Source organism: Papaver somniferum, unplaced genomic scaffold (assembly GCF_003573695.1).
Source record: "Papaver somniferum cultivar HN1 unplaced genomic scaffold, ASM357369v1 unplaced-scaffold_81, whole genome shotgun sequence".
In the NCBI taxonomy this organism is placed as follows: domain Eukaryota; kingdom Viridiplantae; phylum Streptophyta; class Magnoliopsida; order Ranunculales; family Papaveraceae; genus Papaver; species Papaver somniferum.
The window spans coordinates 3,644,154-3,667,739 of NW_020651082.1; the positions used below are offsets into that span (position 1 = coordinate 3,644,154).

A 23,586-nucleotide genomic window follows, 5' to 3' on the forward strand; every position below is an offset into this window, starting at 1 on the left:
ATTTATCGATTTCGATGATGTATCATGCCAAGTTTCAAGTCGGAACCCCCTTGAAGCTTCATGATTCATAGTTTGTTTGTTGTTATACCGAATTTGAAGTTCGAATCGGCACTGAGCTTCATATTTATCGATTTCGATGATGTATCATACCAAGTTTGAAGTCAGAACCCTCCTGAAGCTTCATGATTCATAGTTTCTATGTCGTTATACCATTTTTGAAGTTCGAATCGACTTTGAGCTTCATATTTATCGATTTCGATGATGTATCATGCTAGGTTTGAAGTGTGAACTGAAGCTACTTCATGAACTATATGACTAGTCGAAATTACTTCATGACCTATGTTACTAGTTGAAATTCAAACCTGAAGCAAAAAGATAAAGCACAAAAACACAAAGAGAAAGCACAACGAAAACAAAAAGGAAACACAAAAAGCTTCATATTTATCGATTTCAATGGTGTATCCTGCTAACCCGAGTCTTGCAGTGTGAACTGAAGCTACTTCATGACCTGTATGACTAGTCGAAATTTAATCCAGAAGCACATAGAGAAAGCACAAAGAAAACACAAAGACATTTTCTTTGAACCGTATGACAGTCTTAAATGAAATCTCTTCCAAAGGTATCCTTAATCCGTATGACCATGTTTAAATCAAATTTGGACCGTTCAAAGATAGGTATATAGAAGATCAAAAGAAAACACAATTTCTTCATTTTCCTCTCTTATCTCCGTCTCTAACCTTATCTTCCGCCTCCCTTCAGTTGAAAATCGAGAGGTGAAATTGAGGTATGGCCTGAGGAAAATTAAATCGCGAGGATGAATAAAATAAGAAGGAATTGGTGTTTCTGCTAATTATGAAGAAGAAGATCGAGTCCTGTTATGAATCGAGAACTAGGGTTTTCTTTGTGAATCGTTAATTGAGTTAGAAATTGAGAAATTAAAGATGGGTTTGGTGAATACAGTATGATGAGGAAGAACTAGTGATTGATTTGTGAGTTTTAATGAAGAGTAAAAAATCTAGGGTTTCTGTTCTTTCCCCAAATATATATTAGGGTTCTTCGATGTAATTGAGTCAAGTGAATGAAATTGAAATTAAGGTTTTAGGGGAAGGATTAGAGATGGGTATGTTTGATTTGAAATTTTTATTCATGTTGTGAAGCTGTTAAGAAATAAATTGAAGAAGGTGATGTTGATGTTGAATCGAATTAGAGGCCGTGGTGGTGGTAGAGGCAGAGGAGGCGGCAGAGGAGGAGGTCGTGGTGGTGGTGGAATGAAAGCTTGCTGCTGCTATACTTGGTGGTGTTGACAATATTTGGATTGTAAGTATTGTTTGTGTATGATGTTTGGGATTTCACTTTGTGTTTTTAATTTTTATTTTTTTTTTAAAATTTTGTCATTGTTTTAACACTAATGATGTTTGATTTGCAACTTCAGGTACCTGGAGCTAGAGTTTTGTATCTTGGGGCTGCTATGAGGACATAAATCATCATCAGAGCTACTAGAACCCAAAATGTTCTTGGTATAAAAACTAAACTCTTAATAACTATTACCTGTTGTTTGTATATATTTTGGTATAGATCTGATGAAATTAGGGATTTGATTTGTTGGTTGGATTTTTGTAGGTGAGAAGGAAATGAGGATTAGAGTACTGACTTCTGTAGTACAGAAGAGGTTTAAGTTCCCTGAGACCAGTGTTTAGCTTTATGCTGAGAAAGTTAACAACAGAGGTTTATGTGTTATATTGCTCAAGCTGAATCTCTCAGATACAAGCTTCTTGGTGGGCTTGTTGTTCGTAGGTGTGTATTTCTAGTACATGTTACCATGAATTTGATTTAATTACTTTGTTGGTGTTGATTTGATTTTTGATGCATGCTTTATAGTGATTGAAAAAGGGACAATGTGTAGAGTTCTTGCAAAGCGAAGTGTTAATCAATTTGCAATTTCTAGTGATGCTTGTTGAGTACTAAGAATTATTTTATTATTGCAGGAAATGGCCAAAGAGTGGGGCATGAAATAGATGTGGCTGTCAAGGTTCAGGAATGAATATATCAACCTGACAAATTGGGCCTGGGATGATCCATCAAATGCAACATGTCTGTCCAGAGCGAATACAACATGTCTGTCTAGAGTGCAGAGGCTCAGGTATATGCAATGCCAAGCATCCAAATTCTTTTAGAGTTTTTAATTTGTTATGGTGACCATGAAAAATCCTTATTTCCGTTTCTTGTTTATGGTAGGTGAGGTCATCAACGAGAAACATAAATGTCAACAGTACAAAGGGAACAAAGTTACCAAGGAAAAGAAGGTGCTGGAGGTACAAGTTGAAAAAGGAATGCAGCACGGACAAAAGATTGTGTTCGAGGGACAAGCAGATGAAGTTGTAAGTGGGAATAGAACAAAAAGTTGCTTTCTTTTCTTTCAAATAGGAATGCTACTTTAACATAGAGCTATATCAACTTTTATTAGCACCATCTGCCTTGAATCACACAGGTGTAGGGTCCATATTAGTGAGGGCACAACTTGGTGGATAGAAACTTTAATGTACATTAACCGTTGGAAATTTGTTGTGTCTTCAAAGTAACTAATAGGGCCCATGTTCATTATTGCAGCCTGATACAGTTGCAGGAGATATTTTCGTGGTGTTGCAAACTTGCAACAGAAGGAGCAGCCTAAGTTCAAATGGAAGTTTGATGATCTCTTTGCAGAATATTCACTGAGCTTGACTGAGGCTCTATGTGGCTTCCAGTTTTCCATAACCCATCCCAATGGCAGGCAGCTTCTGAACAAATCCAATCCTGGCGAAATCATCAAGCCAGGTATAGTTTCATAATTGGTTTTCCTAGTTATTATCCTGCTATTATGGATATTTCTAGCGGCTAATTAGCCAATCACATTTGATTGTGTGAATGGTCATTAAGCACACCTATATTTACTGATGTTGGTAATTTACATAGTGAAAATGATTTTTTTCATCTTTTTCTCTCAAATTTCGACACATATATTTAATTCTCTTAAATTCTTTTATCGAGTTTACCTTATATCTAGTTCAATTATGGGTGTTTTACGGTTGAACTCTTCAGACTGCTAACGCTTGTAGAATATCATAAAACTACATAATTATTATGCTTTTGATATTTCCTTTTGGTGGACGTGAGTTTAACTATATGATTGTTGTTTTTCTTTATTGCAGCACCGCTAGTGCATGGATTTTCACAAAATCTCAAGGATGTGGTGCAGCAGGAACAAGTAACAACTTCTGTAATGGAAAGATTATTGGTGCACAACATTTTGCAGCAGCTGTTGTTGCTTAGATGGTTTTTTCCGTAAACTACGCATCTCCTCTTGATGGTGATGGGCACGAAAGGTTTGTGTTTGCCTGGGATTCTCATCACGATACCAGCAATTCAATGGTGAGCAGTTACACAATTCCGAACTCGAATCAGCACAGTTGCATACTAGGTTGGATGTTCTCATAGGCATCTTAATCTTCATAATATTTTTAGAGTGTGTTTTGGAAACTCCACTTTTGTAACAAACATCTATGTATCACTGCCATTTTTTGAATGTATGTGTTTAAGACTGGCAGGTTAACCTGAATGAATGTAAATGTGTTACACTGGCAGCTTAATGTGAATGTGAAATAATTTCGGCAATCCGGTTTCAGCTATAATTTTTTTTTTCAAAATAGTTTTATGCAAACAACTTCTAATAAGAGTTGTGTTCCATATTTCAACTACACAAAACAATGGTTGTGAATCGAATGTCTTTACGACATAATTAGGTGCTGTCCAACATAGTTCTACAACTCTAACAAGTGGCTTGCAAATCTTATTATGATGGCTTGCAAATCTTATTCATAATAGTAATAAGAGGTGTTACATATTTCTACAATACACATCCTAGTTTGTCTAAGATAGTCCTTCAACTTATACAAGTGTTGTGTTACATATTTCTACGATACACATCCTAGTTTGTCTAACATAGTCCTTCAACTTATACAAGTGTTGTGTTACATATTTCTACGATACACATCCTAGGTTGTCTAAGATAGAATACAAGTGTTATGTTACATATTTTTACGATACGCATCCTTTGTTGTCCAAGATATTCTTGCAACACAAGCAAGGATTGTGCTAGGCTTTCAAAAAAAATCGAAAGAGAATCACAACTTTGGGAAAATATTGTCGAACCATGAATCACATCACCCTTTACAACTCTTAGTCAAGTATTGTAGAAAAGCTTGGACTTTCTACAATACCCCCACTCCACAATGCATAAAATGGAGTTGTCGTAGGGATGATGATTTTTCCCGTAGTGATAAGGTCTCCATCCTGATTGACACAGGTAGTACAACTATTTTTATTGATAGCCAGTTAGCTGCTTCACTAAAGTGTCATATACAACCAATTGCTCCCATGTTGGTAACAGTTGCTAATGGAGACATGACAGTAAGTTCTGGTATTTGTTCACAACTTCAGTGGAGCATGCAGGGACACAAGTTTGTAGAGAATATGAGAATTTTGCCACTTGGAGGATGTGATATAGTTTTGGGTGCAGATTGGCTCAGGACATTAGGTGATGTCCTTTTCAATTTCTCTAAACTGAGTATTTCTTTTACACATCATGGTAAGAAGATAACATTACAGGGCTCTACACCTAAACCATCTCTATTGATGATGAGTGGGGTAGCAGTTAAGAAATTCTTTTCCAAAACTTCTCATGGCATTGTAGGTCATGACTTGTTCTCTATATCAACACCTACTACACCACCAGCTACTCCACCCATTCTTCTTCCCTTATTACAGGAATTCCAAGAAATCTTTCAAGAACCAACTAAATTACCTCCAAAAAGACACTTGGACCACTCCATCCCTCTACAACCCAATGCACCCCCTGTCAATCAAAGAGCTTACAAATGTTCTTACATACATAAAGGAGTAGTTGAACAACTTGTGAAAGATATGCTTCAATCAAGGATTATCCAACCAAGTCACGGCCCTTTTGCTTCTCCCATTTTATTGGTTAAGAAGAAAGATAATTCTTGGAGATTTTGTGTTGATTATAGGAAGCTTAACAACATAACAATGAAAGACAAATTTCCTATCCCTATCATTGATGAGTTGTTGGATGAATTAAAAGGGGCAGTCTTCTTTAGTAAGATTGATTTGAGAGCTGACTATCACCAAATTAGGGTGCTTGACATGGCCATTATGAGTTTAAAAGTCATGCCTTTTGGTCTCACCAATGCACATGCTACATTTCAAGCCTTAATGAATGAGATTTTCCAACCAGTTTTGAGGAAATTTGTCTTGGTTTTCTTTGATGACATCTTGGTTTACAGTCCAGCTTGGATGCACATTTGGAACATCTCAAGTTTGTCTTCTCCTTACTCAGTCAACATCATCTTTTTGCTAACCTCTCTAAATGTTGCTTTGGCCAGTCCTCTTTGGAGTATTTAGGCCACATTATTACAGCTGAAGGTGTCTCTGCTGACCCCTATAAGATCTCTTGTATGCAACAGTGGCCACGCTCTACAACTATTAAGGCACTCAGGGGGTTTCTTGGCCTTACTGGATACTATAGAATTTTTTTTAAGGGCTATGGAGCTATTGCTAAGCCACTAGCTGAGCTACTTAAGAAGAAGTCTTTTCACTAGAGTGTAGAAGCCACAATTGCATTCAATACACTTAAAGAAGCAATGGTTAATACTCCAATCTTAGCTTTACCAGACTTCACAAAGAATTTTGTGGTGGAGAGTGATGCCAGTGATACTTGTGTAGGTGTTGTTCTACTCCAAGAGAACAGACTAATTGCTTTTTCAGTAAACCCTTGGGACCAAGAGCACAAGCATTATCCACTTATGAGAAGGAATTCTTAGCAATTGTATTGGCTATTCAGATATGGAGGCAATACTTGCAAGGGGCCAAATTCATTATCAAAACTGATCATCAAAGTATACAATATTTTCTTGAGCAAAAGATTACTATTATGTTGCAGCCGAAATGGCTTATTAAACTGTTGGGTTTTGATTATGTCATTCAGTACAAGAAGGGGTCAGAAAATGTGGTAGCTGATGCTTTATCTAGAAGACCTCAAGAATCAGCTACTTGTCATTCTATATCTCTCTCTGCTCCAACTTGGGTGCAGGATGTTATCCTCAGTTATTCTCATGATACTAAGGCAGAACATCTCATTTCTCAACTCCTACTTCAAGCTAATTTTGTGCCTCACTTCACCTTTCAGGAGGGCATTTTGAGATACAAAAATAGAATTTATATTGGCACTGGGGGTACTGTTAAAGAAAATTTTTTGGAATCCTTACATGCTTCTGTTGTGGGTGGCCACTCTGGAATGCAAGCAACTTATGTCAGAGCTAGAAGGCATTTCTACTGGAAAGGGATGACGAGGGATATTTTGCTTTTTGTGTCTCAGTGTGATATATGTCAAAGGTGTAAGAGTGATTCTACCACACATGCTGGCCTCCTCCAACCCCTCCCTGTTCCAGAGTATGCTTGGCAACACATAACAATGGATTTCATTGAGGGCTTACCTGTTAGTGACAAAAAGAGTGTTGTTTTGGTCATAGTGGATAGGCTTACAAAATATTCCCACTTCATTTCTCTCCAACACCCTTACACAACTTCTTCTGTGGCAAAGACTTTTCTCAATCAAGTATTCAAGATTCATGATTGCCTTCCTCTATTGTCTCTGACTGAGACAAATTCTTCACCAGCAATTTTTAGCAGGATCTGTTCAAGGCTTTGGGTACTAGTTTGAACATGATCACAGCTTATCACCCTCAAACAGATGGACAAACTGAGAGGGTAAATGCTTACCTAAAGAATTATTTAAGATGCATTACTGGCCACATACCTGGGAACTGGTCTCAATAGTTTGATCTTGCTGAATGGTGGTACAATACCAGTTTTCATAGAGGCTTAAAGATGTCACCATTTCAGGCACTATATGGATATTATCCTCCTCATATGGCTTTCCCTTCTACTGCCACTACCTCTGTTGCTGTTGTTGAAGCTTACATGAAAGAGAGAGACAATATGCTGGAGTTACTTAAAGAGTCACATCACAAAGCTCAGGAAAGGATGAAACTTTATGCAGATGCCTCCATAGTTGAGAGATCATTTAATGTGGGAGATTTGGTCTACCTTAAGCTTCAACCATATAGGCAAGCTTCTGTAGCTTTGAGACGCGATTTCAAGCTATCTTCCAAGTATCATTACCCATTTCCAAAATTGCAGAGGATTGGTTAAGTGGCCTATAAGCTAGATTTACCCTCTCATTCTCGCATTCATCATGTGTTCCATGTTTCTCAGCTGAAGACTCACATTGAGGCCAAAGTTATTCCTTTACCTACTCTACCAGTTGTTGATCTCACAGGGGACATCATCATGCTTCCAGAAAAGGTACTCCGTACTCGCACCGTCCTCATTGGTAGAAAATTGATTCGCTAGGTGATGATCCAATGGAAAAATTCTTCCCCTGAAGAAGCTACTTGGGAAGCCATCTCCAACATTCGCACTCACTATCCTCGATTCATCCTTGAGGACAAGGATGATCCTCAGTAGGGGGCAATGTTCCATGCTTTACATGCTAAGTCATAAAGTCTGTCTGTGACTGCCTGTAGTAATTTACCTGAGTGATTGAGAGATTATAGTTAGCTGTTATTTAGAGACTCGTTCACCCTTTCGATTTGCTGCACGTGTCGCATATCCGTTGAGTAACCTCTAGGGTTATCAATGATTGGTATAAATTTGTAAGAGAAGAGTCTTCTCATGTACGAACAATTAATAAGAAAACCCTAATGGTTGCGCTGTTCTCAGCTCAGAGTTTGGCCTGAATCTTCGATTTATGAGTTATTATTATCCTTTTTATTCCATTATCTATCGATTCTTGTTGTTAATTGTTGCTAGTATACAACATTTAGATGCATTGGAGAATGCTCTCGATAATGAGGAAACATATAATTTAAAATACGACACACTGAGGAATTAGTTTTTATTACACGAACCATTTAATTATACGGCTGGGGAAAATAAAATGTGAGATATTAGTAGAGATGTAGAGATGCATTTGATCTACTTGTTGGTATGAAGTTGAAACCCTAGAAGAACCTAATTAACTTCAATATGAATTGAGTATGAAGTTGGATAGTATGAGCGGATGAAAATGCAACGAATCTTTTCTTCAAGTGTGAATCCGTAGAAGTAGACGAATTTGAGACATGAGCAATAACAATAGCAGAAATCTGAACATTCAGAAGAAGCAACGACAACACACAAGTATCTTCATCTTGCCAAGCATTGCAAGCCGGATTAACATTTTACACACGTACAACTAGAATGTGATCAAGGATTTCATGTAACAGTTTAATGATTTTCATTTAAAGGAAAAATGATGGTTAAACGAAAGAGAGGTTAAATAAGGTACCGTACTCGAAAAACATTAAGTCACTAGGTTGGCACTTCGCCTCGTTCCGGATCTATACCTACGTCCCCTTGACTGCCAATTCCTTCATGGTATTCATAGTATCTCAAGCGCTTTTCATCCTCCTCGTTAAATTTTTCCACCAACCTTACAAATTTTTGACTAATAGAAGTATTCGGAGAAGTCAAGACTATTTGGTTTTTATACAAAAAAATTAGCAAATCTGCAAGTAAGGGAATAAGTGAAAGAACTCCAACAAAGATGAAAAGGTATTGAAAGCTATGAAGAGTAAGACTGTACGAAGAAGATTCATGATCTGAACAAGTTCGTTTACTCCCGAACCAAGTATGCCGAATCCTTTTCATTTTCTCTTTATCTTCTCTTACACTCAAGATTGTCCTTGAAATGTCAAGTCCCAAAGGAGAACCTTTTGGGAAAACCTGCAAAGTCATAACGTAGATAAATACAAGAGATTATAATATTACTACAACTATCTATGCGAAGTAGGAGCTCAAGATGATTCCGGGATTACTTACAAAACCAAATCCACCAGTGGGGTAGATATCTCCAACCTTGGTGTACTTATCGCAATACTGAGCGAGGAGGAGCTCAATGTAAGGCAGCTCGTCAATTGCAGCAACAATACCTCCGTCTTGTCTCTTTTTTGAGAAAGCTTCATCACATTCTTCGGGTGTGCGATATCCTTTCAGATTAGACTCATCGAAACCCATTTGCTTCAACATTCCTTCGATGAATGAACCGCTCTTGTATCCGACATTGTACCCATTCTTGATGAGATGGTTAACATCAGTGAAGGTTGGTTGAAATCTATTAGCTAACAACATAGCTGAATAACTCGCTGTGTAACTTGTAGTGAGAATGAATACAGCTAAGAACCATAAAATCATTACAAATCTACCCGGACTACTCAAAACCTTTTCCTCTGCCAAAACAAATGAAAAAGAGGTTAAGCAAAGCTCGTTTAAAAAAATAAAATGTAACGATGAAGTTGGAAAAGTCATTACTGTGTGCAAAGACAAGCATCGAAAATGAGAAGGAAAGCATTGTGCCCATCTGATATAAAGAATGAGGCCCTCCTCTAAACTCCCGGTTCCCTCTATGTTCGAGAATCCAAATCACGCAGCCAATATAAATAAAGAAAGCAACAATTGTCAGCCAAAGTCTCCACTCTAGCGGAAGGAAAAATATCAAGGCTTCTTTGTTAAAATCCTTCCTTGTCAATACGATCATTGATGCCCCGGCTTCTACATAAGGTAGCGTATAATCTACATATTGTGATCGATTGGCTGTGATCGTGACATCTCCAACTACAGCATCGAATTTCTGTTTAACATGCGCATATGTGTGAATTAAACAAGATTGTACGAACATTAAAAAAAGAATCTGTTTTATGTTAAGCGAAATTATAAATGAACTAATTACCTGGAGATAGACTTGATATATAAGATCGTTGTAGGTTCCAGCAGCAGTATGGTTGGCATTTTGAAAAGGAATAAATTCGTAAGGGACAGCATATGGTAACATCCCAATTGCAGCAATAAAAACGTCAATGCAATATCCAGTGACATCAACTGAGTCGTTGGAACTAGGATTTCTTGTTACCTTCACAAATTCAGTATAACTGGATCTTAGCGGAACTCCTATTCTCAACTTTTTCTCACCTGTCGGATTGATCCAACCTTTAGGAATGGCTGTAGTATTTCCGGGCCATATAATCGGGCGTAGATTATCATGGTTCGAAATGAGATGCCTGTTTTCCCTGGTACCATTAGAACTTATATCCTTTATAATTCCATCTGAAGATGTCCAGATTCCGATTCCTCTCACACCCCTTCCAAAGACATTCAGTATATGAAAGGTATGTACATGCAATTGCCTATCAACGAGACTAAAGTGTCCGCTTAGACCTTTAAATTTGGTATTGGTAATTTCTTGCAAAAGCTTGGTACCTATTTGCGAGATACCTAGTTTTGCAACATGGCTACAATTTGCTACATCATTTTGTTTTAAAAATCGAGAATCAAGTCTTTCCAATTTCTCTATAGCATTTGCTAGTAACCAGATTGTATCGTATGCCAGTATACCATAAATATCCAAACTTTTTTTACTATCCGGGTTTTCCTTCCGGAACTTCTTTTTCCATCTAGACTTAAATGATCTAAGTTTTAAGGATTTCGGGACGTAACGCCTTATACCTATTACTCCTTGCATTGTATCAAGAACAGAGGAGTTGAATGAACTCAAATATTGGCCATAGCCATCCGTGACAATCCATACGTACCCTTTACTCATCATTCCGATCGTCTTTGCTTTTTCAAAAATTCGGACTCCAAGATACGACCCCATATGTAGAACGAATACTCTGGTTTGCATTGTCATCAATTTGTAGAGTTCTTGAAGAATTCGGTCGTCAGTAGCAGATTCAGGTAGTACACTCCTATATGGAACTCGTGTACTGATGTTGTGGAACGCGTCGATTAAGTATGGCATAAATCCATTTCCATACTCAGTATCTTCATATATAGGTACAACTTCTCTCCATTTAAAGGTTTGGACGACGGCAGCAATGGCGTCTACTTGAGACGAGTCTTGATGTGTTGTGCGAATGAAATAAGGGTAGTGAGATGGGGAGATAGACGGACTTGTTGCAGTGAAAGAAATAATTGGAATCTGTGTTTTTTTGCCGAGATGCAACATGTAAATTGCTTGCGCTGATGTCAGTGGCCCAATTATAGCTTGCACTTCATCGTCTTGTATCAGATTTATAGCTGTGACAATATCCGATCAAAAGTAAATAATTAATAGTAGATCCTACTGAGAAGTTATCATTTTTGTTATTGTAAGGCTAAGAAGAAATTCAAACTCAATAATTTTTGATAAAGAAGAATTATTCTTTTTGGAGTTTGATAATTCAAACTCAATAACTACTTCCAACATATCAAGCTGCAGCACAACAAAAGCACGCATGCATGTTTTGAGGAGTTTCTAACAACATGCAATCTTGCTGGTGGAAACTTATAAAACAAGTTATTATTTGCATGTGATGAGTCTTATTTGCATGTGATGAGTCCATCTATCTATATATATATATATAGGAGAGAGTGACAGGGAGTTCACCTGCAAATGAAGCATCCAGAATATCAGCATTAGAGTCAGCAACATGAAGAACCAACCTTCTCTTGCGGGAAGTTTTAGTAGATGAATAGAAATCGAAGAGAGCCATGTTCATGGATGTCAACCACACCTTTGTGATTGGTAACTTCAAGTCAAGAACAACTCCTACTTTAAACTCATCAGTAATCCCCAACCTTGTTGTATTCTGAATACTCATTACAGCTGCTGATCCATTATTTATTAAAATTAACACGAACAGTAGAAGACCGATGCTATTTCTAGCAAGTTTGAAATGTTCGTCACGAGATGCAAAGTTCTTCGCCATATATATCTTGAATAAAAAAAGTACAGTATTAGTTTATAAGTGTCTTACACCTATTTGATGATGGTTATAACTTATAAGTTAGAAATGAATTGATAGGAGTAGTTGCAGAAAACTACCTACATAGCTTCAGGCTTCTGAATTCAAGGATTATTTATATTCCAAAGGAAACCCTTAGCTTCAAGTTGACATGTTCTTACTCTTAGTCGGTACGTACAGTAAGCGAGACTTACGCAAAAGACTTTAAAGGCTAAAGAGTAAAGACAATTTGCTAGCTCCAAGTCAAACTAGTCTCGGTAGTCTACCCTGCAAGTTGCATACTTCCATTGTGTTAACAAACATCAGTATTTTATTTTAAAGAAGGTCCCCAATACGAAAATATGATTGAACTCTTAATAATTGGTTTACGTGTGCTTTTTCGGATTGATGTAGTTGTAGACCGAGAGAATTAGTCAATTATTTGATTTTTATATCCTCATGTTGCGATTTGATATTAATTCATACAAGTTTGAGTGTATCTTGGTTCTTGCATCTTCATTAGAAAATCCTGAACTCGTTATAAAAATATTTCTACAGGGAGGTCGTTATTCGGACTTAGTCGGACATTTGACTTGACCCTCAAATTATTCACTTTTAACGTCATTCTGATCCCAAATATATAATACTTAACGTCATTTCCACTTGGTCAGGAATTTGACTTACTCCACCTCATGCTATTCTAATATATTTCGACAGGAGTTTGATTTTCTGCATAGTCTATATAAGAAATGTTCTGCTTACGTGACTTTACCACATTGATATCATCGCACAGTGACTTGACCACTATAATATATAAGAAATGTTCTGCTTATGTGACTTTACCACATTGATATCATCGCACAGTGACTTGACCACTATAATACAGTGGCACATGTGAACTCAGGTCACTGATATTGAACTCCGCTGATGTTTCAATATCCAGCCCACTATTGATTTAATTTTAGTAGTTACGAGAAGCTAGGGACGGCTCCTTCCCAAAAAATGGTGCACCCATCTTTTATTGATTTAATTTTAGTAATCACATAACTAGGACAGCTCCTACCCAAAAAATGTATCATGGTAGAGTTTGTAAATGAACGAACCATCGTTTTAGTTAATAGTACTAATTTCTGTGTTAAACCTATTTTTATTAAGACGGTCAACAACTGCTTCCAAAAATAAAGGATGGTCAACGAAGTCCAATGTGGTTAAGAGCAAAGCACACGAGCGTGTGAGGATCTATTTTCTTCTTTGCAACTGTCTGGTGACAACTCTTTATCTCTTTGACCATCAACAGTATCTCTGGTAAACTTTCACAGTCGCAATTTTGCCGTGGTCGAAATTATCAATTTGTCCAAATTTTACTGCACGCGGATGCACAACCCAATCTTAACCCCCTTGGCAGTTTATATGGAAAATAGCACGCATTATAACAATCGTGCACATCATTTAGTGAGTGAAAAAGATCTAGGTACACTTGTTAAGCGTTGAGCTACCAATTGCAGGTTCAACAATGACGATGATCTAGCAAGTACACGTGTTGAAGAAAAAGCTAGTTCAACCAAAACGATAACTACATATACAAACATCAGATTGCAAAGTTCTAGTAAGAAAATGGAGATTCCGTTTTCTTCAATAACTACCAAAATATCACCACTATCCGTACAGATGAATAATTATCAACAAATAAAAAACCGTACAGATGAATGGAACATATCCGTGCATATGGGACAAAATATCACCACTATTATATGACTTGAAGCCTTGAACTCTATCTGCACCTTTCTCTTGAACGACAGTGCAGAATGGGGAGCTTATCGAATGAAATGCGCTTCCGTATATGCCACCAGAATTGGATGATGCAGCAGCAAGAAGATCTCGAGGAGCTCGTAGAAGTTTACCACGAAAACCCAAACAATGAACAAAAACTTCGTCTTATCATCGACAAAACCATCAAACACTTCGAAGAGTATACCGATAAAAGATCCCAACTTGCAGTAGACGACGCTCCGTCCTTCTTTTCACCAACTTGGTTGACTTCCGTGGAAAACTGTTACCTTTGGCTTGGTGGTTGCAGACCCTCCTTATCGATTCGACTCGTTTACTCACTTTGCGGCTCAGAGCTGGAGGAACATCTCACTGAATTCTTGCAAGGAGTGAGAACAGGCAACTTAGGTGAATTATCGGCAGATCAACTTGGTCTTGTCAGTGACTTGCAGTGCAGAACAATTAAGGAAGAAGAGATGCTTTCAAGCAAGATGGCAAGTTTACAAGAGAATATAGCTGATAATCAACTGACTGCGCTTGCTAATAACTGGGATCACGATTCGAGCACTGCTGCTGATCAAGCCACAGCGGCAGACGAGGGAGAACCGGCCTAGCTCCTCCAGCCGGCCGCTTGCTAAGATGAAGGATAGGCAGTACCCGTGTGTCTATATATATGTACAGTTTTTCGTATGTGTCCACCGTTAAGGGTTTTGTACTTGCGCGTGTTGTACCTCGGCTTATGTAACATGTGATGGCGGCTGAGCCTAATTTGATTTTAAGATTTGGATATACGCAGGTCTGGGCTTGATGTAGGGGAGATTGAGAATAACATGTAGAAGCTGGTTTTTTTACAAAGCAAGTACTCATTTTCCAACTAACTCTATTAAAGAGGGTGTAGGGATGAGCAACTGAAGGACGGTTGTAGATTAGGGATCACCCGCGTCCAATCCGTCAAAGTTGCGGATTTGGAAAATCGAACCGTGTCCGGTCCAATCACCCGCGGATATCACATCCGCAGATCAACGGATGATACGGGCCGGATGTGGGGATTTAGTAAAAAAAATAATTCTATGATAAAGGATGACATTTGTATATGGAGATGAATGATGATCGATCACCTCTGTATATCAGCTGGCAAGGTGTTTACAGAAAGATATCAAAAGCATGCACAACTAGAATACACAGTAGCAAAAGCCACGAAAATGCTGGTTACACACCAGATTTTCCCTTAAGATGCAGAGATAAAGCCTTTATGATCACTGCAGTAACAAAATGCAGAGATTGGTACTTTCTTCACCCAATATAATATTGTAGTGAGGAATATTCATTGCACTGGAAGAGAACCCATCCTGACTTGACTAATCCAATCACAAAATAAAAACTGGAACACTAAGAAGAAAAAGTTATTGATTCTTAGTGTATCCATCTTTACACTAAGGAAAACCCAGACTAATCTCTTTATCAATTAAGAAATAAAGCTACGAAATAAAAGGACAAATCATGATGGGTGAGGAGGCAGAGAGGATCGGATCAGCAGTCTTCAAGACTCACTTCATTTTGATCTCTGTGCTGGTGACAGGCTCTTGACATTTGAGCAGCAAGATTTTGTTTGCTTTGCGCTGGTATTTGCCATTGCACTTGCGACAGAGTTTAACAAAACTTCGATAAATATGATGTCTAGCACAAAATGCACCCGAAACAAAATGCGGTTGGATATCCAAATCATCTTAGATCAATCATCTTGCCACCTGTTCTATTGTTTGCTACTTTACCGATCATCTTGCATCAATCATTTTTGAGTGTGTATTCCTTACTTCCAAACGGTTTGGGTGAATCCGCGGATTTCAATATCCAACCGCAACCAAACAGCTAAAATATGCGGATTTGAGAATCCCACTCATATCCGGTCCATACATCTTGCGGATTGGGTTTCATCCACAATTTTCCGGACGGATACAGATGAAATCCGCGGTTCCGGTTTTTGTGCTCACCCCTAAGTGTAGGTAAAACGTAGTCAAGTTCCCTTCATATCCCAGAGCAAACATGCAAGTTTTGGTAAAGTTGATTGTTTATCAAGATAAAATTGGATACCAGATGTATAGGTGTTTATGTTGGAAAATTGGGTTAAACCGGAGGATGTAAACAGAAACAGAAGAATGGTGTACCCCTGACTTCAAGGCTCTTTCGATTCTTTTAGACAATAATTCGACCTTTTCCAATAACTTGGCGAGTACAACAGGTCTCTCGAATTATGTCTTCAGGATTCAATAAATCCCTAACACCGAAATCGAATTCAAGGATTGTACTTCCTTGACCCGACCAAGAAACACACTGTATAAGGTTCTTATGATGATTTTAGAGAAAGAAGAAAACATATTGTTTTTTATGTGTTGGAATGGGAGAAAGTCTTCGCTATTTAAAGGGGAATTCATGCCTTTTGGAGATGTCGTTTCATCTCCAATAATTGCTTTCAACATGCATCCGTTAATGGTTTCTCTTGGGAAGAAATCTTATGGGAAGAGACGTGTCGATAGAAATTATGGAAAACCGAATAGGTCGAACACATCCGGGAGGGGCTACGCCCCCCAGACCCCTCCGGACAGCGACAAACATTTATGAAAATATCCAACAGTTTATACTTCTCCAGAAGCAGAAATAAGAAGCAAAACTATTTTGCTTCACAAAAAGTTAATTTTTTGATTTTTAAAAGTCTGTTTTGAAATTTTAACCCAAACTGACTTTTTGTTTTCAGACTTCTAAACGCGTATCCAAACAATTACTTTTTAATGCGCATCCAAACGCGCTATAAGCCTCTACGACTTTACTTGATCGACCTCAAAATCCAAAAAGATAAACGTTATCATTAGGAAAGGAAACTAATCAAACTCTAAAACTAGGGCTGTCAACGGGTCCGGGTCCTCCCGGGTAGTACATGGCCCAGAACTGGACCCGACATATTAGCGTCGGTTTCGGGTCCTAACGGTTCCGGGTCCGGTTCCATAATGTGTTGGCCCAGAACCGGACCCAGTAAAGGTCACGGGTAATCACCGGGTCCGGGTACCCATCGGGTAAAAAACATACTTATATGACTTCCCAATTTTATGGCTCCTGAGTACTGAAAAAGGATTATTCAACACCTGAAAAGTGACCATCTTTAACATACATACAAAAGTAGAGTAAACTTGAGCTTAGAATCCTTAGATTAGGAAAATCAAAGTTACTTTCCTAGCTACAAGTAAGAATCTGCCATTATATATGATAAATATTAAATACAAAAGTTGGCAGACATGTTTTTAGCCGATAACTGCTCCATCAGTAGATTCAGTACCTGCCCTAATGGCTAATATAGTCTGTCGTATTATAACCACAAAAGTTGACAGACATATCATTCTATAAAGTGTAGAAGCCCCAAAAGATAAATGCGTTTTTTCCTTCACAAGTATATATACAAAAAAGAAGGATGTAGTTCGCGCACTTCGCATGTTCTTTGGCTATGACTATATAATATATATATACCAAAAAGAAGTTCCAACCAGTTCACTAAAGATTTCACCATCATATTTCCAATTGTTCCTGCAAGAGAAACAAAAACAGTTGATCATATTCCCAATTGACCAAAAAGAAGTAACCATATCACAATCAAAGACCTTTCCTGTGATGAAGCAAGAGTTGCTTCCGTGATTGCACTCACCAAATATACAACTAGCTAGGGCCAGGACCACAAGCAAAAATTAAAATTCCCAAATATACAACTAGCTAGGACAAATATTGTATAGACAGACACAAGTCAAACTTTCTTACGAATGTATTTCCTTATACTGTACTACTACTAATCACATTTCGACAAAGTTTAAGGAAATACAAATTTGTGCATTACAAGGTTAGCTGGTTATTTTACCTTAAATTGATAGTCAGTCAGTTAGACAATGTGCGATGTTGCATCATCATCGTCTGAATCGAGCTCCTCCATTGCCTCCAAAAGAGTCTGAAGTGAAGTACTACCTAACCCAAATCCCTCATCTAACACAATAAAATAGTTAGTTGACGTACAAGAACCATAGTAAATGAATCACTAACTAAAATTGATATAATAGCAAACATGAATTGAATATGTTACTTACTCTTCAGCGCACTTCTTATCCAATCTTGTGTGCATATCAGAGCTTCAATTGTTTCTGGAAGCATTGAAGAACGAAATTTATCTACAACTCTACCACTGGTGATGAAAACAGATTCAGAAGCCACCGATGATGCAGGAATTGCTAATATATCACGAGCTATCACTGCTACAATTGGATACATTGGTCCATGAAATTTCCACCATCCCAAAACATCAAAACTATAATCATTCAGATCAATACCACTTCTTTTTCTAATAGGGTGAACATCAGCTGATAGGTATTTCTCTAGATCTGTGCGAACAACGTCATGTTGTGAACTTTCTTCCAGAAATGCCGTCAAACCTTTCCTTCTAGAAGTAAAAGAACTTTGAGAAGATGAAGTACTACCACTACTACCAACTGAATCTTCCATGTTCACTTGATTTGTGATGAGTGCCAAATATTGTATATATCTATCCCTTTTTGTTGGCATTTAACTCATCTTTTATGCATTAATTCTACATTTTATCCCATATTCTGTATTTTCATTGTTTTCAAGAATAAATATTTTTATTAATTAATTTTGCATTTTTAGGTAATAAATAAAGTTCGGATGAGTCGCGGAGCGAAAAGAGCAGAAAAGTAGTGAAAAGCCGGGAGAAATTACGCAAGGAAGCCGCGAAGAATGGTGCGCACAACCTCATTTTCTACACATAAAAGCGCCTCCGTTCTCAGCCATCAGATCAGTTCTCAGAAGCATCCAACGGTCGCTCCTTCATAGAGCATCAAAATCTGAAGTCTCTGCCAAGCACCACAGCGCTGAAATTCCAAGCCTTCAGATTAGATGGTAGTTGAATCCAACGGTCGCTCCCTTGCTGTTCATCAAAGTTTGATATCTCTGCCTTACACTACAACACCTAACCCCATCTAGAGCCGTTAACTTCGTTGTATCCATTCATCCGACGGTCGCTCCTCGCTTGCCTCCGCATCACCATCCGATCTACCTACCATCGTCGCATCTCGCAGCTCAGAGTCACAGAACATCAAGACTCGATGAAGCCGCCTAACACCCTAGCAACCGAACCTATACCACCTACCCAAACACCCCCCTTCTTCCCAAAACAGTCGACCTCTCCTCCATCACTTCTCCACAGCAGAGCGTTCCCCTTCCACCAACTCCACAACTGCTCTACCGTACCACCATGTCTGCCAAACCACCCTCTTCCCCGACATCACAGACGCCACCATCTCTCCTAACTGTCAAGTTAGTTCATCCATTTCACGCCTCTCACTGATGGCATGTGAACTCGAGGAACTAGGTTGATAGCTATGATTCGACGCAACAGAGACATGGAGAAGGAGCAGAGAAGAAAGAGGAAGGATGGGTCAGCGATTGATTGAAGAAATTGCGCCATCAAAGTAAGATTTTACGAAACCCTAATTTCTCAATATTTGGGATTTTTATAGAAAACCCTAATTTCTGTTAGGGAGAGCATAGGGAAGCTAGAGTAGGGAGATGGGTATGATTGAATTAGGTGAATTAGGTAAAACCGAACCCTAATTGTACTGTTTTTAATTTGGGAATTTTTTTTGGGTAAAACCCTAATTGTGTCTGTGGACTATAAATTGAGGGTTGTGGGTGTGTTGTAAAGGTATGTTTGGAGTAGCCAACATCCAGAACTTCCAAGTTCTGTTAATTCATGTTTCAGTTCAATTTCAGTTAAACTTTAGTTCAATTTCAGTTGTTTTATTTTTCAATTTCATGTCTGTTAATGTTGTTTCTTTTTAGTTCAATTTGCTGCTCTGTTAATGCCCCTGTTATTTATGTTAATGTTCATGTTCTGTTAATTCCTGTTTAGTGTGATGTTTCTGTTAATGTTTTTATTTTCATCTCCTGTTGATGTTTGTTAATGTTCCTGTCATGTTTAACTTGCTGTTAATTTGATGGAATGCTAGGCTAGATACATTTAAAGCTTTGAACTAATTGTGCAATGGAAGAAATCAGTGCTCATAGCAAGCTGATTTTCTTGCCATTCCTTATGTATGCTTAGGTTGCAGTGTTAATTGTGCATTGGGAGAAACTAGTGCTTATAGCAAGCTAGTTCTCTTCCCATTCTTTTAGTATACCTCCTGAATGCCTTAGTCTAGCCTTGCTTCATTTCAGTTTCTTTATCACCCCTGCCCTTGGCCTTAGGCCTTGGTTCATTCTTGTTTTGTTTTGCTTTTGTTCACTGTTTTGTTGCTGTTTAGTTTTCATTTGCTTTGTTCCTTGTTTTGCCCTGTGTTGTTTTTGCTTGCACTGTCTTGTCTGTTTCTGCTACACTGCTGCCTCTGCTGTTGTTGCTTCTTCTCTGCTGCTGCAACCCTGTTGCTGCTGCATTGCTTTTCTCCTGCTGTGCATTGCCTTCTCTGTCACTTGTGCTGCTGCCACTTCTTCCCCTGCCTTGCAAACTGTTGCTGCTCACTTGTGCAGCTGCTGTGCAGTCTTACAGTTCCTGCAGCCAAGCAAAGATCAAAGCCAGCTGAGCCCAATTCAGTTCATTGCTATGCACTCAAGCCCAAAGCTCAACTCAACCTGAAGCCCAATTCAGTCAACTGTGGGCTTAACCAAAGCCCAGTTGTTTAAGACCAAAACCCAAATTCATTAAGGCCCAATCCAATTCAGGCTTAATCAAAAGCCTAAGTTTAAGACCAAAGCCCATTTGCACTTCAAAGACCAACTGAGCCCAAGCTCAGTTCCTTTTATTGTGAACAAACCCATTAGTACTCAAAGCCCAGTTTAAGCCAAAAGGCTTCATAGCCCAATAGCAATTTAGGAACCCAAATAGCTAAAACACTACAAAACACTCCCAATCTCTGTGGATCGACCCGTACTTGCACGAGCTACAACTGACGACCGTGCACTTGCGGTATTACTGTAGGCCCCCGTTTTCATTGCGCTTAATTTTATACATATCTCCGGGCCCACCAAGTTTTTGGCCGGGGATAATTTTCTAGACCCTTTTCGGGGCCTGCCAATTTGTCGAAATGTTTGCTGAGTATACATGATCTGAAGAAGCATAATGTGTTGCATATTCATTATACAATCTTTTCAAGACTTCCATAACTTCTAACTTCTTCTCCTCGCTGTTACCAGGATATATTAATGGGAAATAGTAATCCAATAATTTCATTTTAAACCGAGGATCTAAAATGGAAGCTATTGCAAATGTTTTACTAGTAAGTTGCCAATATATTTCAAACTTTTTCATCATATTCACTGCCATTTTTGAGATTAATGCATCATCGGAATCACACCACTCACGAAGTTCTAAATACAAAGAACAAGCAGTATCAAAATAACGATTAACTGTCATGTATGACGTACCTGAAAAGAGAATGGTGACTTCATAAAAGACCTTCAAGAAAATTGAAAGACTACTTGCATTCTTCCAGTCTTCACTCGTTGGAGCAACATTAAGAAAATCAGGTTCAATCTTCCCGAACCGGTTAAATGCTTCCCGAAATAGAAGTGCTGTTTCAAGCATCAGATAGGTAGAATTCCACCGGTTAAATGCTTCCAGTCTTCACTCGTTGTAAGCAGCTACTGACCCATCTTGTGTTTCACTAGCTTTCAAGAACATTTGGTTAATTTGCTGTTGTGATCCTTTGTACGCCATACAACTATTTAGATGTTTCCTCAAACTGCTTGTCCCATTTTTTCTCTCCGCACCAATATTCCTCTTGTAGTGCTTGCATTTTCCGTGTGTTTTCCCTTTTATCAATACCTCTTGAAATTCAGCCCAATACTTTGAGGTTCTTTTGCGTTTACGTGTAGGTGAAGGAACCACATCTGTTGTTGCCGCTTCTATATGATCAGAATCAGAATCACCAGAATCACTTGACTCACTGGCTACAGTTTCTACTTCTTTCGGCTCTGCTGAGTTTACAACTTTACTCTTCTTTGCAGCCTTCGAAACGACAGCTTTAGGAGGCGGCATACACGGGGATTTCGAAATGGTAACTTTAGTCTTCTTTACAGGAACACAATGATCACCAACACTACTTCCTGTTTGACTTTTCATGTCGCCTCTGCAAGGAAAACCCAACAAACATCTGTATCAGCCTATCAGGTGTCATAAAGTATAAACGATAATAAATTTAACAAGCATATACAGTAAGAAAAAGACAAATGTTCCAAGCATATACGCATAAACAGCATACGCATCAACCACACACAAGGAATTAGTAGTTTATGACTTAATTTCCAAAATGGCAGTAGAAGACTTGCTCTTGTGCATGTTTGCTGCAAGCTACTGAAAACACCCAACCTTCGAGCTATCATTTATTTCTCACAAAAACAACAATAGAGTTCACATATCATTGAGATTACAGGGATACCCATTCAAGCATAATAAGTTTTCCTTTTCTGTGCAAGAGAAATCATCAAGAACAAGGAAAAAAAATTAACATATGCAATATAACAAAGCTTAAAAAATCATAACAAATTTTCAGAATCATAAAAAATTGCCCATTCACCAGTAATTCAAAATCACTAAAGTAACACCCAGTACTGAAAATTAAAAAATTCTTTCCTCTTGAGTAAGAAGAAACAAAAGGGGTAAATTCAAAACATCCATTCACCATTCACAGATTCAATAATAACATAACAAACAAATTAAAACCTAAAATATCCAATTTCATAGACAAAATGTTACCATAATCATCATCATAATAATCCATGTTTTCAAAATCCCCAAATTCATGAAACCCTAAAACGAAAACATAACTCATAACAAAGAAACCCTAAAAACAAGATAATAATAACCTGAAGAGAGGATCGATGAACCACAAATCAATCAATCAACGTTCTGCATAACATCATCAGTAGTAAACTTGGTACCCTTATCTTTATCAGCAGCAGCTCTACCTTTGGCCTTACGATCCAAGAGCGACTTCCTATCCTTATCAAGTCTGAGCTTAGTAATAACACACTTTGAATCTTTGATGGATTAACGCCAACATTAACAGTAGATCGGATTCATCGGAATGGGTGGTGAGCTTAATAACTACTTCTGCAGGCAGAGGCAGGAGAAGAAAGTAGATCGGAATGGGGGCGAGCTTCTCATCCTTTCCTTTATATATGACCTAATTTTCGCTGGGGATTTTACACAATTAGCCTTTATGAAATACCCGAATACCCGCGGGTACCCGACGGGTAGGATCCGGATGGACCCGTTCATAAACGGGCATATATGGGTAATTACCCGCCGGGTGCAAAGTGGTTAATGGGTCCAATTTAAGGACCCGGAACCGGACCCGAATCCATCGGTTCCGATTCCGGACCCGAATCCATCGATTCCGGTTCCGGACTCGGATAATGGGTACCCATTGACAGTCCTGTCTAAAACTAGCTAGGAAAATAAAGAAAAAGAAAAAATGTAGGCGTAACTCTACCTCGTTTGAAGATTGACTGTATGTCCGTTTTCCTTTTCCGTCTTTTTTTTTTTGTTTTATCAATAATGTTTTTCCTAGCCAAAAAAAATAGGCGTACATTAGATATATTCTCTCCGTTCCTGAAAAAAAATTATTTTTGTTTTTTCAATTCAATTTTTTTTTAGACTAAAGTGAAGTACTTTTTTTTAGGAACCCAGGTAGTATAATAATAGAATACTTAACTTTGCAGATTCAAATAAGGAAATGTATAAAATGGGGATTGGGATCTGACTAAATTTATTTATTCATGTCCGAAAGAGAGTGCTGAGATAACACTCACAAAGATCCAGGAAATAAGATAACACTGAAACATGTTCCTCCCAAACAAA

The 23,586-nt window shown here is 38.2% G+C and overlaps 3 protein-coding genes across 3 annotated transcripts; 1 reads left to right on the forward strand and 2 right to left on the reverse strand.

Annotated features, from left to right (window-relative positions):
- Positions 1-8,201: 8,201 nt before the first annotated feature.
- LOC113345180 (glutamate receptor 2.7-like) lies at positions 8,202-11,890 on the reverse strand. The gene is made up of 5 exons (XM_026588995.1): positions 11,579-11,890; positions 9,884-11,229; positions 9,466-9,784; positions 8,977-9,383; positions 8,202-8,880 (listed from the first exon to the last, which is right to left on the reverse strand). Exons 1-5 carry the CDS (start codon positions 11,790-11,792, stop codon positions 8,467-8,469), a joined length of 2,700 nt encoding a protein of 899 aa, XP_026444780.1. The 5' UTR covers positions 11,793-11,890; the 3' UTR covers positions 8,202-8,466.
- A 1,830-nt stretch (positions 11,891-13,720) lies between these two features.
- LOC113345197 (protein DOG1-like 3) lies at positions 13,721-14,296 on the forward strand. Its single transcript, XM_026589008.1, has one exon. It carries the CDS (start codon positions 13,721-13,723, stop codon positions 14,294-14,296), a length of 576 nt encoding a protein of 191 aa, XP_026444793.1.
- Positions 14,297-21,348: 7,052 nt separating this feature from the next.
- On the reverse strand, positions 21,349-21,846 carry LOC113345198. Its single transcript, XM_026589009.1, has one exon. The coding sequence runs from the start codon at positions 21,844-21,846 to the stop codon at positions 21,349-21,351; it is 498 nt and encodes a 165-aa protein (XP_026444794.1).
- Positions 21,847-23,586: the final 1,740 nt, after the last annotated feature.